The sequence below is a fragment of the Oxyura jamaicensis genome, chromosome 1 (genome assembly GCF_011077185.1).
Source record: "Oxyura jamaicensis isolate SHBP4307 breed ruddy duck chromosome 1, BPBGC_Ojam_1.0, whole genome shotgun sequence".
Taxonomy (NCBI): Eukaryota; Metazoa; Chordata; class Aves; order Anseriformes; family Anatidae; genus Oxyura; species Oxyura jamaicensis.
The window spans coordinates 79,149,568-79,167,434 of NC_048893.1; the positions used below are offsets into that span (position 1 = coordinate 79,149,568).

The following is a 17,867-nucleotide window of genomic DNA, read 5'->3' on the forward strand; positions in this document are numbered from 1 at the left end:
AAAAACCCAGCGTTCCCAAATAAATAAATAAATACACCCCGCCTTCCCCAGCACGCCCCCCCCCGCTCCCCTCCCGGCAGCCGGGGCTGCTTCTCCGAGCCGCCCACCCCCTCCGAGCGCCGCTCACCTTCTTGTCGGCCATCTCGGGCGGCAAACGGCTCCCGACGCCCGCTGCCTCCGCGCCTAACGGATCCCGGCCGCCGGCTCCGCACCCGACCCCGCCCACTGCGACGCCTGCGTGTGCACGCTCGGCGGCCCGCGGGCGGCCCCGCATTTATGGGCTCCGCCGCGGGGCGGGGCGGGGCGGGGCGGGGCGGCCCCACGCCCCGCCACATGCGGGGGGGGGGGGGGTCGCGGCCCCGCTGCCCACCTCACGGGGAGAGAAACGCTGCTGGGTGTTTGGGCGCGGTGCTTGATGAGTGCTCGCTTGTTTTGTTTATGTACATATATATATTTATATGTATATTTACTGTACGCCTATAAGCTATGGGGGCAAAGCTCGAGGTGTGGCCGCGTTTGGTCTGTACCCTTCCAAAGCAAACTGGCCTCATCAAACAACGCAGTGTTTGGCTGCGTTCGGAATCGTCCAAGTTTTGGAAACGGCAACGGTTCGGGTAGAAGTGGGGCTGGGGAGAAAGCCGTCCCGTGCCGTTTTTTGGCCAGAAGAAGAACTGTCTGGGGAGCCACCATCCCCGTCGTCACCAAGTTCTGAGGAACTCGAACGTCAACGTTTTAATTCCGTTTCTGCTATTTTTTTGGCATGGTCTCCAGACCACAGACAGGCTCCCAGAAATGCACGGTTCAGATGAGGTGACGATATTCCCCTCACGGGTCCTCCTGCGTTGCTGCTGCAGCAGGACTCCGACAGCAGGGCTGCTGTGCCAGAGGACGAGGGGAAAATGCGCATTCCTTCCCGGGGTTAGGTGACAAAAGCTTGTCCTCACACCCACCGAGGAGCACCGGCAGACCACGGCGGAGGTGGGAGAGGGGCTTGCACACAACAACCCCTGCCCCAGCTGCTCGCAGGGCCATCGCGGCAGCCATCCGCCCATCAAAGGCCCATCCCCGGGCACACGGCAGGGGGGAAGGCGAATTAAGGTCCGGGGGGATGTGACCCTGCGGCTCCCTGCCGGGCCTGCCCCCGAGAGCCATCAGCCTCATTGTCCTGGTGCGAAAGCCATCGGGAGGAGAGGTGTCGGGGCGCCTTTCAGACCGGGGCAGGGCGGTGCTGCCGCGTACGGGGGCACACAGGAGGCAGGGCCAGCTGGTAGGCAGCTGGAGGGGCCTGGGAGCTGCCGGGGAGGATGTCTGTAAGGAGCTTTTGGGAGAGACCAGGGGAGTCCCAGAGAGCTCACGGAGAGGCCTTGGTGCCAGCAGCTGGGGAGACGGGGATCCAGAGGGAGACTGAGTGTCTGAGCTCAGATGCTGGAGGGAGCTACCTTGTACACACACACATGTAGATGTATTTATGTGTATCATCACCGAATTGTAAGGGTTGGAAGGGACCTCGTTATATATATGTTTCCCGCCAGTGGGCTTCCATGCTGCTCAGTCAGGGAGGGGAACGGAACGAGGTGCTGTTTGTGTTCATGTAACTGCTCTGTGTGCTTGTGTGGATCTGTGTAGCTGTCGTGTATATATGTGTGGTGTATATGCGTGTTTTCATGCATGTGACTGCCGGGAATGCAGGCTCAGCCGTGCTTGTGGCTGCACCTGGGAGCAAGGAGCCATGGTAACCTTGCTCTTACCAGGTTGCCAGATCTGGTCCTAATTCCTTAACACTCTTTGTCTGACTGATCTTGGCTCACATATATTTTTCTTTTTTCCTAGCTTGTTTTCCACTTATTTGCAAGCGTAACAAACTCCACCTTGAATCTGATCACTCAGATGTCTCAGACCCTGGCATTAGCTCTGAATATATTCAATTACTGGTTAATGTGGAAAGTTGCCATATTTGGAGAGGCTCAAAACATCTCCAAATTTCAGAGGCAATCTCTGGACAGAAGAAAAAAAGAAAAAAGAAAAACAAAACAAAACAAACACATTCTTCTGAAATTGCATCACTCCTACGTTCTTCTTGACTCATATGACTCAATTGCAAGTGCTGGGAAATCCAGACTTGAAGATTAAGTTAATCTAATCTTGAAATTTGATTAAATCATATTAATCTAAACACATACTTAACTGTCAGTCCAATTTAGAAGCAATACAAGTTTAGCTGAAATTTGCTTCTCTGACACAAATGCAGGACACAGTTGGTGACATTTCATTATCTTTACTGAACTGTTGGAGTAAAAAGGAGTAAAAAAGAGACACAAGATCAAAATCCATCACTGAAAGCCAAATTTCCCTAAGAAATGTGGGGAAAATACCCCACCCTCCCATTTCAGCTGATTTTCCTCCTGTCTGAATTCATCTGCTGGCACTGAAATATTTAGATTTGAAGCTTGCATCACAGTCTGTTCCTCCTAAATATCAGTTTTGTTTCTGTCCTAGGACACACACGCACCTCCCACATCCCAGATCATTCCTAAGAAGATCATCTGTTGAGTAGCTATGGGGGAAGTACCTTAGTGCCTCCTTAGCAGAGTTATCTGATAGTGCACCAGCTTAAGCTACACACTAAATCTGTTTTTGAGAATATAATAGTTATGCATATTATGCAATGTGCACAAGGATAGAGGCCCGATGCAGGTTACCAGTAGCCAGCCAGCCAGATTTTCAAGTGAAGGACCAGGCAGAACTTCATGCTGGTTGCCCCACACCAAGACACACCAGTGTTGTTACCAGCTATGTGAACTGGGACTCACTGAACACTTGAGAAGCCTCATTCATTTTAGCTTTGAGAACTCTTATATTTCTAAAATAGTGCATGCCAACTAAAGTTTCACTTCCAGAAAACCTACATTTTCCATGAAAAACTACTTTTATCAGAGAATTCAGAATTAAGAGAGCCCTAGAGGTTGGACCTGGAAAGTGATCCCACAGAAGCCACTTGCTGTGGCTTTTTGAGAACTTTGGTGGAGCTCCAACAGGTAAAGTTCTTCGATACATTTTGTATACACAAAGCCTTGGCTCAAGGGACTAATGGGAGAAGACACAGAAAACTGTGCTAATAAAATAAAATAAAATGAAATAAAATAAAATAAAATAAAATAAAATAAAATAAAATAAAATAAAATAAAATAAAATAAAAGGGAACAGGATCTGATCAGCTTGAAGTGATCAAGCACAGCATCATCACTTTGCTGTCCAAGCTCCTGGCAAGCTGCATCTGACCTTACACTAACTGCTTTTTCACATCTGCCCGGTTTTCAGCTCAGTGGGGCTGCCCCATGAGCTGAAGCTCTTTCCATTCTCTTTTTCCCCTGAAGTTCCTCACCATTCCTTAGTTCTGAATAAGAATTCCAGACAATTTTAGCGAATCCTTTCTCAAGTTTCTTTCTATTTTGTGTGGAGAACAAAATCTTCAGAGATAAGAGGAGAACAGACAAGGAGAATTACTATGCAGGGTTTGCCTTGAGAGATGATTTTGTGCTTTTCTGTTGTTGTGTTTATAACAAAAGAGTATTCAGAACAAAGGAGAGAGAACAAGAGCCAACAAGGGCCAGATGCTTCCCCCACAAACAGTGAGTAACTTCATTGTTGAGAGGAGCTGAGAAAGAGTGGGAGAAAAAAGGAAAGATAAAAGAGAGAAACAAGATGATAGGTGGGGAATAGGTTGGCCCACAGACAGGAGGAGCTTAAGAGTGGAAAGAGAGAGGGAAGGGAGAGACAGAAGGCCAGAAACAAAACAAAACCAAAAACAAAGGAATAATGAGGTAAAGAAAGAAGAATTAAAACAGATTAGAAGAGCAAAGTAGAGAAAAAAAATAAAAAAAGGCAGCTGCAAAGTATGTGAGAAAAGGGATAACATGAATTGGGAGAAAAGATGAACACAGGCAGATAGAAGTGCAGGAGGAAATTGTAGAATTGCCCAATGAGAAGAGCACAGACACAGTACTAGAGTTCATGTCACTAAGACAAAGTCATCTTTAACCCCTTCCCTTTTCCATGGTGAAACGTAGATTGGAGCCGATGCCTCTGAAAATTTTCCTAATTAATCTAATTGATCAATCAAATCACTAAAGTCAAAAGCTTATAATACTGCAACAATCAATTGCAAAGAGGAAGTAACTTTCATAAATTAAATTTTTTTTAAAAAAAAGCAGAAACCAACATGCTGAAGAGTAAAAGAGTAAACCGCAAACTGTAGCATCACACCGAGGGCTGTTTCCTGAGCTCAGCTCTGTGCTACGAGAGAGACGTGACAAGCCCAGACAGTCAGCTACATTTTCCTAGCCTTAATGCCCCATAACACTTCAGGCCTCATCCATTTTTTTTGCTCTAAACTGTAAAAGACTCTAGCCCAGCATCGAGGACACAAGCCACCTTGATTTTCTGATTGATGTTGCCAGGGCAACCAGGCTTTCTAGCAAACAGACAAGCCATATATCTGTGTATTTGTCTTTTTCTTGTGCCATCAGTTTTTATCCTAACATTGGTCCACATCTAAGGATAGCAATAATGAAGTGAGTGCAGGTGACTCATGCAAAATGCTGTAAAAATGTTGCTTTCATAAGCAGCAGCCCTTCTTATTGATCCTTCTTAGTTTCTGCCTCCTCTCCTCTGGTGTCTCCAGGAAACAGAGGAGCTGAAACTCATCTGGTTTTGAGCATCTGAAACTGCTCAAAAGCCCTCAGGACTGGGACGCTGAAGGAGCTGTGAAGGTGGGTGGCATTGGCAGAGCTGGCCTGGGAGCTCAGGGCTGAGCTACCAGGAGTCCGCAGGGTAGGAGAGAGAGGCTTTGGCCAAAATATCTCTGGTGAGAGTTTTTTTACGTTTGTTTGTTTTGGATTGTTTTGTTTGTTTGTTTGTTTGTATATGTCACATATATATATGTTTATATATATCAGCCACTGGATCTTACCATGGTTTTCTCTACCCTGAGCAAGAAACTGGATCTGAGGGGCAATGGAAGTAAACAGCTGTCTACTTAAGTTCAATTTTAAAACATCAGCTTAAGTAGAAGAAAAATAAAAAAGTACCAATCAGCAAAATTAAAAAGATAATTTCCTATTCGTGTCCTGAAAAGCAGCACAGCGATATGAAAATATACCTGGTTTAGGGGAGTGGCTGGGTGAGGGGTGGGTTTATGAAGAAGCCAGGAGAGGCACAGAAGGAATTGGATACAGGAATTAGAGCTGCAGTTCAGATGAGTTGTCGGCTGACCCTTCCCTTTATCCCCTGAGGGTTGAACAGAGCAGGTTGTTTTTGATGAACATTCCCAAATTAATCTTTACTTCATATTTCTCAGGAAAACATATTCAGAAGGAAAAATTCTATTTGTTAAGAGGAAACAATTTTTCTCTGGAAGTCATAAAAATAAACCCTCTCAAGTACGTGCAGGGCACTGAGCCAGCCGAGCAAAAGGATGACGGGAAGTCTGACGAACTCAAACTATTTTGTGTAGCTGCTTAACCAGATGCAACCTCGCAGTCACACAGAGACGGCTCAGAAAGCACTTGGTTCCACACGGTGTTTCATGGCTCGCCTGGTCAGCCTAGCAGCAGTGCGATAGGCGCACAGGAGGTGTGCAGTAGGGGCATACTGCCTGTTGGCACGGGGAGCCAGCCTGGGCCTGCGCTTCACGGCATAGGGTGGAGGCATTTCAGCAGTGTCAGCTGCCTTATCTCATGGCCCCATTTAGGCATACTTCTCACACCCCAACATTAGTAACAGAGAGCTACGCACACATCCAGTGCATATACATGGAGTACGCAGAGCCAAACCCACCCGCTGAACATACACACTCCCTAGCAAACACACACGTTAGCCATGCACATGTATTGACACAGCAGCTCAGACACACAAATACACCGGCGCATAGCTGGGCACAAGCAGAGCTGCAGATTCAGAAATACTACTGCTGGAGGAATTTTTCATCTGGTCATCTGCTCCCAGGTATCTGGCCTGAATCACGCTACATTTCCCAGCAGTTGCAGGAAGGGTTGTAGCATAGGATGGCAAGGGGAGGGGAAGGGGGGAGCAGAGACTGTGAAAACTGGCTTGGTAAGATTGCATGTAATTACAGCAAAAAGATTCACAAATAAACAAAGGAAAGAAAGCCTCTGGCTGACCACTCTCTGTTTGAACTAGATGATCTTAGAGGTCTTTTCCGGCCTGACTGATGTGACGATTCTGTGTTCTGCAGCCCTGGTCCCCTCGCTACAGTAGTTTAAAATTATCTTCTGTTGAGCTGGCAACACTCAGATGGCCAGATTTGAGTCTCCCCCTCCCTCTTTAGCAGGTTTGTTTCTCCCAGTGGGATACCAGTGGCTAAGCCAGATAGTGCATATGGTTTAGCATTCCTCTCCGGGGGTAGATGCTCTGCTCTGCCCTGCCCTGTGGCAGTGTTAACCCCCCCTCTCCTAGCACCTTATATCTGCTGTTCAGTAGCAACGAGCAGAAGGAGCAGCACATGTATTGTTACCAGCAGAACAAGAAATGAGGTGATACGAAGAGTGCTCTGAAGTGCAGCACACTGCTCCTGTCCAGGAAGGACACGGTTAAACCACCTCTAGGTGAGCCAAGTTAGATAGCCAGTCCATCTCTGCATCTCAGCCATCAGAGATGGGCCAGAAAGCATTCTGTCTTACAGCCGCATCTTCACAATTCTTCCCTCCCCTCCTTCGGAAATGGCATCAGCAGCCTTGGATGGGTATCTCCCCTACATCGACTGCTCAAGCCACAGCAGCCTTCCTCCCTCTTGCAAAACTCAGCCCACTGACACAGCTGCTGGCCTCACCCCAGCCCTGCCCTTTCGGAGGAAAACCTCCCTCCAGAGACAGCTCATTCTCCCAGGATTTGTGTTGCTGGTCCTGGAAGATGGCCTGCACCCTTGCCTGGCAGATGCATGACCCTCCCAGTCAGAGCACGGCTGCCCCACGCTGCACCGAGTGGGGCAGTGGCAGGCGGCCTGCCCAAGCCCACTCCCCAGCACTCTCACAGGGCTGGCTGGGGTGGCTCAGGACAGACAGGATGTGGTCCCTGAGGGAGGGCTGTGTGGGGACCCAGTGGAGCACAGAGCTTCCCCACCCTCGGGTCATGCTTCCTTTTATTTTGCCCCGTTCATGCAAACACATTTGGCTCTTACACCTTACGCCCTCGCCCTCCATCCTCCCCCGGGATCATTCACACACCCTGCCACGGCTCACTTCCACTCCTACACACACGTGCATCTGCTTGCCCCTGGCCCTCCTCATCTCTTTGTAAACCAGCGTGGTTACCTTCAGCCAGCCTGTCTGTGCGAGGGTGCCGTGTACGCAGCTGCTCATGCATGTTTCTGTGGGTAGGTGGAGGATTTGCAGGGGCCTGCATTACACCCGCTTTCCTTTTACAAAATACCCGGTCTGTGTAACTTCACATTCTCATACGGATATAGGATGTGTGCTACTGCAGGCCTGTGCAAATACTAGTGCTTGAGGTTACCGGTGCATGAATTCGTAATATTGAAATGTGTACACGTGTATTCCTTTATGCCCATGTCTATATGCACACAAGTTTCTATCTGGGCATACATTAACACGTGTAAACATATTTATATACATGCTCCTATAGCCACTTCATACATAGAAAGGTATGTACATATGCATACATAGCTGTATTTTTTTTAATGTGTGCTTGTTTGTATTTCTGTATATACATTCTTTGTTCATGTCCATGTACACCCGTGTACCTACACTCACCTTTTCCCCTGTGTGAAATCTTACATTTCTGTTGTTTATTCTTACGTAGCACCCGCCAATATTTATACTCCTGTGGCTATATACATGCAATTTCCAGACTCGGGGCATTTACTTTCAGATGCAGTTTGTTCAAAACTAACATTAACATTCGTATTCACATTGACAAAAGTTACAGCACAACAAAATCCTACGTGGAAACTTCTGTAGGTAATGAAAGTTCTTTTTTTGCTGTTTTGTTTGTCTGTTTTTTTTTGTGTGCGTGTGTGTGTGTGTTTTTAATAGCATTTTGTCATGCTTCTCTCTTTGCAGTGATAAGATCACAAAATGCAGAAAGGGAGAAAGCTTTAACAGCAGGAACATGAGTTTTGTTGAAAGCATTGAGAAACTCAACACTTTAGACCCAATCCTCAAAAAACAAAATCAAATCAAATCAAATCTGTACTCTCCCAACCAATGTGAAGGGCAACACTTCCAATTTTGTACAACAACATTTGCAATAGGGCAGGCCGCAGCTGTTGTTCTGCACCGCTGTCCTTTGCTTTAGCCTCTGCCCATAAGAGACCGTGCCCTGCACATTAGTATCTTTTTTAAGCTTAGCCCGGAGCAGGATATGATTTGTCCCTGCAAAATTCTGCATGCCTGCCTGAGAAACAGGGTGTTTGGAATGACTGGGTATGTGGTCATCCCTCTTATCTCTGAAGAGAAGTTGCCACAAAGGGTGCAGCGGGAATGCTGACCTAGTCTGTGTTCCCATCTCTTTCCTGATACATCTTCTCCCAAAACTATGAGCTGCAGGAGATGGTGTACAAGTTTTCACTGTATGAAAGGAGGTTTTCACATCCTTTCTGCTACTGTCCCTATTTTTCCTGTAGACAGTAGAAATTCTGGAAGCAGAGCGAGCTAACAGCTGGCTTACTTGCTCTTCAGTCCTGGTATCTCTCCAAAAGAAATAACTGAGATTAGTACAGGTACACTAAGTGTAAGGAGATGTCCTTGGTGTTCCACGGGAGCATCTTCCAGCAGAGGCTTACTGTGGGAACTGCACAGGAGTTGTGGCTGTTCTGGCCCAGGCCTCTCCCTGAGAAAGCTCTGCAAAGTGGAGATGTCACAGTCTTGGCTTCACAGCTCCCTCCTTCCAATCCACATTACTCCAGAGTCCTTCCCTTGAATATTTAGTTTGCTCCAAAACTGCTCTCATCTCTTCCTCAGTAAGGAAAAGGTCAGCTGCTGTGAGGTCAGGGACATGGCTTATAGGAAGAGATGGTGTAGATATCTTCAGTATTGAGAAGCTTCAGATCCGAGTTCCCTAGAGATCACACACATCATGGGACAGCAGGGAGGAAACAGGCTCAGCCCTGCCCTGTGTCTTTTCATCTGTGATGGCAACAGTTTCATAAGGCATCTATGTCACTTTTTCCAACAGGGGCTTCACTCTTGGAGATACTCATTCAAGGGACTGGGGAAAATCGTACAGGTGTCTGTCACACAGACAAAAACACCATCACGGTTGGCTCCAACCCTCCTGTGCCCGAGCAGAAAGCCGGTGAGCACTGGGGACCAGCTGCCCATCCCACAGCTCCAGGTAGGGCTGAGGTGGTTCACAGGGAAAGCCACCACACATGTTTTCAGGAGGAAAAGTGCTTGTCCACAGGTCACTAGTTCTACATGGATTTGTTCCGGTTTAATTGACCAGGTGGGAACAGGGTGCACTTTGTTTGAAAGAGATTATGCTCCTGAATTAGCTCTCCTGCCAAGTCTCTTATCGTTCTGCAAACAATGGGAGTATGGGGAAACGGACCTGGGAAAACGGAGGCTGGATGCATAAGGAAGAGTGTAGATTCCTCTGTTGATGACACAGATAAGTAGAACTGGCCATTTCCCAGCTCAGAAATTAAACTAAAAAAAATGAAATGGCAGGCCTAGGACAGCAAGGAGACATAGCGGAGGGACCGTGTGCTGACTGAGCTGTTAACCCCAACTACCAACAGAACTGCAAGAGCACCAGCAAGGGAAAACGGAAGCCAACAAGGGAAAATAGAGGGAAACCAGCCACAGGGATAGGCAGAGGCATCCATCCAGTCTTTAAACGTGTTCTCTGCAGCCAAGGGTTTTCTCCCCACAGAGTAACATTTTTAAGCATCAGTCACTCCCTGCCTGTAAAACCCTGCCCTGGCAGGGCCAGATGCCATATGTACTCCCACTGGCTATGTGGCTTGGTTTTACTGTGTCACGTCACCCTCCTCTAACCAGGCTTCTCCTGCATTTTGCCTTCTCCCCGTTGGTCGACTTTCCCCCTTTTCACTTCTTTCTCCAAGTCTCGTTCTATCCACGTGTGGTTTCTGTGCTCGCCCTTTTCCCTGATGCTGTGCTTTTTTTCCATACGGCGTGCACCCTTCCGCTCGCTCCCCCTCTCTCCTCTGCTGCTCATCAGCGGCTCCTCCTCTCCCCGGCTGCGCTTTCCCCCCCCTCCTCCCTGCTCACACCCCGGCCTCTGCAGCTGCACCCCCCAGCTTCTGCTGAGGTCCCTCGGGAAGGAAAGCGGCGGTCAGCCGAGGGTTAAAGCGCGGCGGGGGCGGGCAGCTGCCCTCCTCCGTCCTTGATCGCTGCCATCAGCCTCCGGCAGCCCTCGGGAGGCAGGAGCCGGGCGCACCCCGTGCGGGCTCGCACGTCCCCGGCAGCCTGCGCGCAGCTGGGCCCCGCGGCCGGGCACGGGGGGGGGAGGTGAAGCTGTTTTTTGGGCAGACGGAGCTGGTGGCACATGTGGGGGGCTCACAGACGTGAGGACCGCAGGGGATGGGTGTGGTGAGAGGATGTTTTACAAAGCCGAAGCACAGTTAACATCATTGCCGCCGGGCTCAGCCACTCTGCACAGGTGCCTTTTCTTGCCTTCATCCCACAGCACATCACGGAGTCCCGCTCGGTACCCCTTCCTCCTGACCCCCTCCCCCCCCACACGCACGTCTCAGAACTGCAAACCCCAAGCAGTGAAATTTCTAAAGAACCAAGCACTGCGCAAGCAGTCAGCTTGATGGGCTTCCTTCCTCCCTGAGAAACTGCATCTCTTTGGCAACACAAAGAGCAAGAAGAAAAACACACAGACTGAGATTTCTCAGAGGTAAGAACAAGAGCAGACACCTCTTGTGGAGGCACCCCTGCCACCCTCTGCTCAGAAATACAGTGGTATAATTCAGTGGGTGGAAAATAAGTACCAAAATCAAGGAGTACCTGGCCAAGTGAGACTAAGCATGGGAATTTGGGTGTGATGTCAGGAGCTGTGCCTCTGAGCCAAATGTCCCCAGCTGAAGGATTGCTGGGTTATTCCTGCTTCTTGTACATCCAGCCGGAACCAGGCACAGAATAGAGTGGTATTTTGCCAGATCCTCAGGCTTTACGGGATCACAGAACAATATGTGAAGTGTTCCAAAATGTGCCACTAATTTCACACGCTCCATCCACGAGGCATGTATGCAAACATCCCACTTCTGTAGCTCTGTAGGACCTGGACACCTCACAGCAACCCATTGGAAAGAGGAAAGATCCTTTTCCAGATGCAGAACTGAGGCTAAGACAAGCTAAGAGTAGATCCCAAGCTAAGATGACACAATGCTGAGCACTTTGGCGTAAACACTTTCTCAGCCCTTCAGATGGAAACCAGAAGGAGAGATTACTAATTATTATTTTTTTTGCTACTATGGACCCCAAGAGCCTACAGTCAGGGGAACTGTAATGCAAATAAGCCTAGAGGAAATCGGTAAAGTCCAGCACTTCCCAGGCTATGTTGCTTTACTCAGCACAGCTGGGAGCTGTCTCCCTCCAGAGGGGACCTGTAAACTGTGCCTTTCTGAAGCCACACTCATCCTTCTCCTTTAAAAACAAAGGGGAAAAAAATACAAACCCAACAACAGAAGATCATCTGCTAAAGAATCTGTTATTTCTCCCCATTGACTGGGTAACTCTATGATTAGTGCAATACCCCAGAACATGAGACCTATACTCAGCTTCTCTATTAAATAACCTTTTTTTTTTTTTTTTTTTTTTTTTTACCTTCCTCTTCATGGTCGGCATGGATCCAAAAGCTGCTGATGAAGGGCAAACCCACTCACCGTGATGCTATGAATGCTTTTTTTTTTTAGGTCTCATAACTCCCTATAGTAGTCCTTAAAATAAACATCTTCTCTGCCTACCATAATAAGTTTAACCATGAACATGGTCAAAAATGGAGAAAAAAAGCTCCATAAGAGAAGCCAAGACCACCTACCTGCTCTCTGTAACTCTGCCAGGGAAGGTAGGGATCATGCTGCCTAATGGTTGATTTGTGGGCCAATGCATCTTTAACTCTTCTTTGCATGGGGATGCGTGTCTCTGCCCAACCCAGAGTTTGTAATCATTAACTTATTAGGGCTTCCACCAGTCCAGTTGCCTCCAGTGGTGAGGAGGCCTTCATAAGGAGGCTCTCTAAGATAACACGTGTTGCATTTCATGTGGTGTCTGATCTAGCAGGCATGCAAACAGTATTTTCAGAGAAAAAAAAAAAAAAAAAAAAGCAAAAAGCAATGACAGAAATTTGCCTCTAATATACAACAGCCACTGAGTGTGTTTTTTTTCCAGGAACAAGTTTTTTAGGTGTAATTGCCTAAACACTGACTACCACCCTTCAGATTCCTAAGTTCCTGTATTGAAGTCTGTCTTGGTAATGAGCGCTGCACCACTTGTAGTAGAACAAGTGGCTGAACAAACAGTGGGTGAACTGCAACACTGATGTGAGCCTGGGAACTTGTCTCTCAAGGGAGGAAGGTGTGTGAACAGGTGATGCTAGTGCACAGCCATCGAGGCCTATTTTTTAACTCCACCCAGTGTTCTGGCTCTACAGCCACCACATCACTCATTTTCCCCAGCGTCAATACTCATCTGTCTTTCTAGGTCTTCTTTTGGTATCACAGACAATGACTGAGACAGAGAAATTGAAGGAAGGATGAAGAGATGAAGCAATAAATAAATAAATAAGGAGAGAAAAATACCTGTCTTACATAAAATGAGGGAAGAACAGGAAAAAAGGAGCAACAGGAAAACAAAATGCAGGTTAAAACTATACCTGAAAGGAATAGCAGTGTGAGAAATATATTTGTAAAAGACAATTATAATAAAAAATGAAGAAAATAAGAAAGAGAAACAAAGACATCTGATATAGAAATATTTCTATTTACTGCAGCAATATTCTTCTGACTTTCAGAAAGCAATTGGGTAAAAGTTGCAGGACAGCATAAGGGAAGGATGTTCTTGCAGTGTTTTTGTGCTAAGTGAAGTAATTACTGCAGTAATGAATGGGGGGGGGGGGGGCAGGACACGTGCAGGACTCCTTCACTATCCACAGAAGGGTTTTCTCTTAAGCTGTTAAATCATTACTTCAGTTACTCACTAACTTGGAGGTCTTCAAACCTTCTCTTGGTCAAAAAATGTCTCCTGAATTATACCTGGCATTAGGTACAGGCTCCCTTTGCAGCTCTCTGTGCCATAAAGGAGCTGGGCACCACAAGCATTCAGCCTAACCTATGCCAAGAGTTCAGGTTTCTCTGGGAATGTGGGACCCTGAGGCAAACCACCTTTACCAGGTCTAAAGACTTATCAGATAACACATTCTTCAGCCTTTCAGAAGAATCACTGGATCAGAGACAGAGAGGACAATGTGCTAGTCACATGAGACTCTAAATCCCGAACTGACCTAAAAGTGCAGTGAAGCTCAGAACTCCATAAATGACCGATTTATATGCAGCTGATCTCTAATCAATTGTTAATGCAAGATTTCTGGGAACACCTTAAACTCTGAGGTGAAATGTAGTAGTAAAATACATGTTTCACCACTATTTCTGGGCCCATACAGCAGACCCAAGCCTCCCTCAGATCCCCATTTTGTGCAAGGCTCAGGGTAAGATCTGGAATTACTTCCCCATGGCAGCCACTCCCCTGTTTGTTCCAGAGTTTGCTCCACAGAGCTCAGAATATTTCAGAAACTAAAAGTAAAAAATAAATAGAAGAATACTAATAAATTAAAGAACAAAACAAAACAAAAAACTACTGCTGACATGGCTTTCAGAGCCTGCAGCCAGCAAGGCATGGATTGTAATAGGAATAATTAGTGCTCCTAAAGGGTCCAGCTCAAATCACTACGGCACTGTAGAAAGGACTGTAGGTAAACAGTAAGAGTTAGCCATGTCTTGAAGATCTATCTCAAGACCAACATAGATAAGGAAAGGGAGTTCATATTAACTCTGTTTTGCTGATATGGGAACCAGGCATGGAGTGATTACAGGGTTTAGCCCAAGAGAAAATCTGCAACGATGTTGTAAACAAAACTCCAACATGCTGAGACCCAGACTGGTGCTGTACCAGCGAGGCAATCCGTGACCTCCCTCTGGACTAGGAGCAGACACCATGACACAGATGGCTGTTATGTCTAGAAAACGGGTCTGCTACAAATGCTGTATTTTTAGTGCAGTTCATCTTTGCCCTGGATTCCATGCTCCTTTACTTAAAGCCTCTGGCACCAAACAGTAATCTGTGGGGAAGTGAGGAGGTATAGTTATGGATCATAAACCTTCACTTGCCTGCTGCGAATGTCCACAGCTGATGCTATCGGTAGAATAGATGTCAGATTCTGTCCGTCTGGCCCGGACCAGAAGCAAGAAAATCACCTTTAGAGTTGCACTCCACATTTTTCTGCCTAGGTGACTGGTTCTAGTAGGACACACAAGAAGTGCAACACTCTTCCTAAATCAGGATGAAAAGCAAAGATACTTGCTGTTTGGCATTACGCACCAAAAAAAGCTGCGGTACAGCCCTTGAGATAGTGCAGCACAACATCAAAATGCTGTTGTGACTGCCTGTGTGAGCACAAGCGAGGAATAAGTACTCTTCAGGACTGTGATGTTCCTAAACTGCAGCTGGCAGATGACAGCCTGTCAAAGAAAGGAGCCAAGCATCACTGAAGAATGTAACACTGAAGAATAGATGTCAAAAATGCAACCTACTCTTGCAGCCCTATGGCCTGTTCTCCAACAGGCACCTTAAAAGAGCTAAATCAAACCTTGGTGGTTTGTAGTGCAGTAAAAGATCTGCCTAGACCCAAGTAAAAGAAAAGGAACGTGACATGCTCAAACACAGAATGCCTTTTTCTGTCTCTAATTTTGACTCCCTCGTGGCCTAATTACTGGGTCTGGAGTAAATTGTTAATGCTGAAGCACATCTATATGAGTTCAGCATGCTCTGTGGACAAAAGCTGTCTCCTGCTTCCAGACTAGACTGATGGTGTGGCAGCAGGTGTGGAAGCTGAACCTGTCCATCCCCTAGCAGTGAGGGGAGAACACATGGACTAAGTGTGGATTTTATCTAAAGGGGAGGGTCTCACAGTTGCCATGACTCCACACTGGCTCCTCCCCAGCTGTAAAGATGACGCAACATCTGACAGCAATCAATGCATTTGAGTGCTGTGTTCCCCTCACTCTGTGTTGCTTCTGTCCCCGCCTTGCCTGAGGCTTTGGAGCCCCACTAGAGCTGCCCCAATTTATGACCCACCACTGGGAGTTTGTTCGCCTTCACCAGTGTGAAATTCAGGTGGACAGACAGCAATGTAAGTGTCAATAAAACTAACTGTAAACTTAACTCCCTTTCAAAAAGAACAGGAGAATATATGTCACCTATCCCCCCCTTTGCACAAATTGTGTGAACATAGGTTTTTACAACCTGAAAAACTGAATGAAGACTAACTACAGCAATCCAACACAGACAAGCCAGAGCCTCCTCCCTCCAGATGCCACCTCTGGCATTCCCACCTTACAAACCTCTTCCCTTGGTATTCCCTCTGCCTGCAGCACTCTTCTCTGTTACATACCCAGGTAATTCTCCTGGAGGAGCTCTGCTGTCATTGACACCTTTGTGCTTGCCACACGTGCTCTAACATTCTCTTCAGCTGCTTTTCTAACTCCCAGGACATGAAACCCCCCCTTTCACCTTCAAAGTACTTTCCCAAGGGCAGTGGTCCTGCTACAGAAGCTGGTATTTTCCTCCTCATCTTTCAGCCTCAGCTGACCTGGCTGAACCTCAAGCACCCAGCTAACCTACCCATTTCGCCTGCCTTCACTGAGTAATTCAGGAAAGTGGAAAGCAGCATGGCAAACAGAAGAGCTATAGCTGGGTCACCACATTAGCTGAGCATGTTGCAGAGCAGGCTGCATTCCCTCATGCCTCTTGACTTGCCACAAGGCACTGTGAAACCCCTCACCAGCTCATGCGTTTCTAGGAAGACCTAGAAGCACCACAGGCAGATTCCTCCCTTTTAAAGCTTGCCAGTTGTCTTCCACTCACAGCTGAATTAATCAGATGTCCTCACTTCCTCCACTGGGGACGAGAACTGTGCTTCTAGGTATGCAAAAATTGTGACCATGTCAGAGTTAACTCTGGCTTGTGAATTTTGCAAAAGGGTGACAGTTTTCTTTCATTCAGATAAAGAGTGATGTTGCTAAAACATACTGATTTCTCCTAACAATGCTTCCTTCAACCCAGTCACGGGCCAAATAAGCACAGACAATATTTGCAATTCTTCTGTTGGGCATTGTATAATTTTAGGCTTTTAAACTCCTTTTACTAGAGTGTAGTTCAGAAATAGGCAGCATTTGAGAGATGCAAACAAATTTCCCTTGCAGTTTTTCCCTCAAGTCATCTTGTCATAGATTTGTTATAAAAAACTAACATCCTGCTTCACAATGAATGGTTATTTTGATAGTTATAAGATCTGTTTCTGATGTGTGCATGGTGTTTCAAAGTTCCATGCATGTTTTCCAGGCTAAAATGGCTTTGGGAGGCCGGGTATGTATAACTGATTAAGGTCATTTTTATTTTCTATGAAAAATGGATGTAGGGACAGCCACAGAGAAGAGTAATTATCTCACTGAGATGAACACCAGTTTACTTCCCCTCATAAATATGTCTAGATACAAAAACAACACAAGCAGTTGTAGTCAGCAAGGCCTTAGAACAAGGGAACCTTCTTGGGCATCTTAATATCTCTCTAGACAAGGTCAGCCTTGATTTGTCATTGTTAAGTATTGTACTCAGAACATCACATTAAGGACTACACAGAGAAGTTACCACAAAAGCAGCAACTAATATTCCCAAGAGTTTACAAAGGTCAGAATTATTTAATGCCTTTGCCAAATGACGATGATCAGTCATGCCAGACCTGGAAGTGGATTTCAGACTTTCTGTTTCTGTGATCCCATTATCCTCTGTTTCCCACCTGCACAGCAACTGAAATCCCTGGCCCTTCTTCTGTCCTCCTCTACTTTAGCATTTCTTTAGCCAAAGCTCCAAGACAAGTAACATCATGGAAATGTGCAATTGGATCCACCAGCCTCCCCTTCTCCCCTCATGCCCATGAACCCTCCCTGTGCTCACTTTCCTGTAACAGGTCCCCTTTCATCCTTAAGCATTGTGCTGTGGTCTGTGCACAGCATTACCCAGCCCCTGCATTCATTCCCTTGTGCATTGTATGTCTCCCTTGTGTACGCAGCCATTTCCTTCTGCATCATTTTTTCGCCATCATCTTTCTCCTCTTCAGTCTCCTTTTTTTCACCTTCTCCCTCCTGGCTTAATCTAGACTGAGGTTAAGGTGTGATGTTAGCCACCCAGGATAACCCAGCTATTTTGCCCAGAGGAGCTGAGGATGCCCCATCCCTGGAAGGTTTCAAGGCCAGGCTGGATGGGGCTTTGAGCAACCTGGTCTGGTGGGAGTTGTCCCTGCCCATGGCAGAGAGGCTGGAACTAGGTAATCTTTAAGGTCCCTTCCAACAGAAGCCATAATATGTTTCTGATTTTTACCAGTCTAATGTAGACACAGCAGACTGGTTTTAAGAAATGTTAAGTGGATCGTTAGAATCTAAAAGGTACACTTTAATTCCTAATCTAGGCAAGAAAGTTAAGTTTCTTTGCAGCTCTCTCAGTTTCTCGCAGTTTCTGACTCATTGTTTCCAAGGGTCTCAGTTTTGTTCTGGTATTTGTCATTTGGAACCCATCTCTTTTTCCTTCCTT

The 17,867-nt window shown here is 46.8% G+C and overlaps 1 protein-coding gene across 1 annotated transcript in view; it reads right to left on the reverse strand.

Moving 5' to 3' along the window:
• LOC118158402 (solute carrier family 2, facilitated glucose transporter member 3) overlaps positions 1–203 on the reverse strand; it is an 11,592-nt gene extending 11,389 nt beyond the window's left edge. The window contains exon 1 of the mRNA XM_035313064.1: positions 128–203. Within this exon, the coding sequence (XP_035168955.1) occupies positions 128–142 (15 nt within the window). The 5' untranslated portion in view covers positions 143–203. The remainder of the gene's footprint in view (positions 1–127) is intronic.
• Between the last annotated feature and the right edge of the window lie 17,664 nt (positions 204–17,867).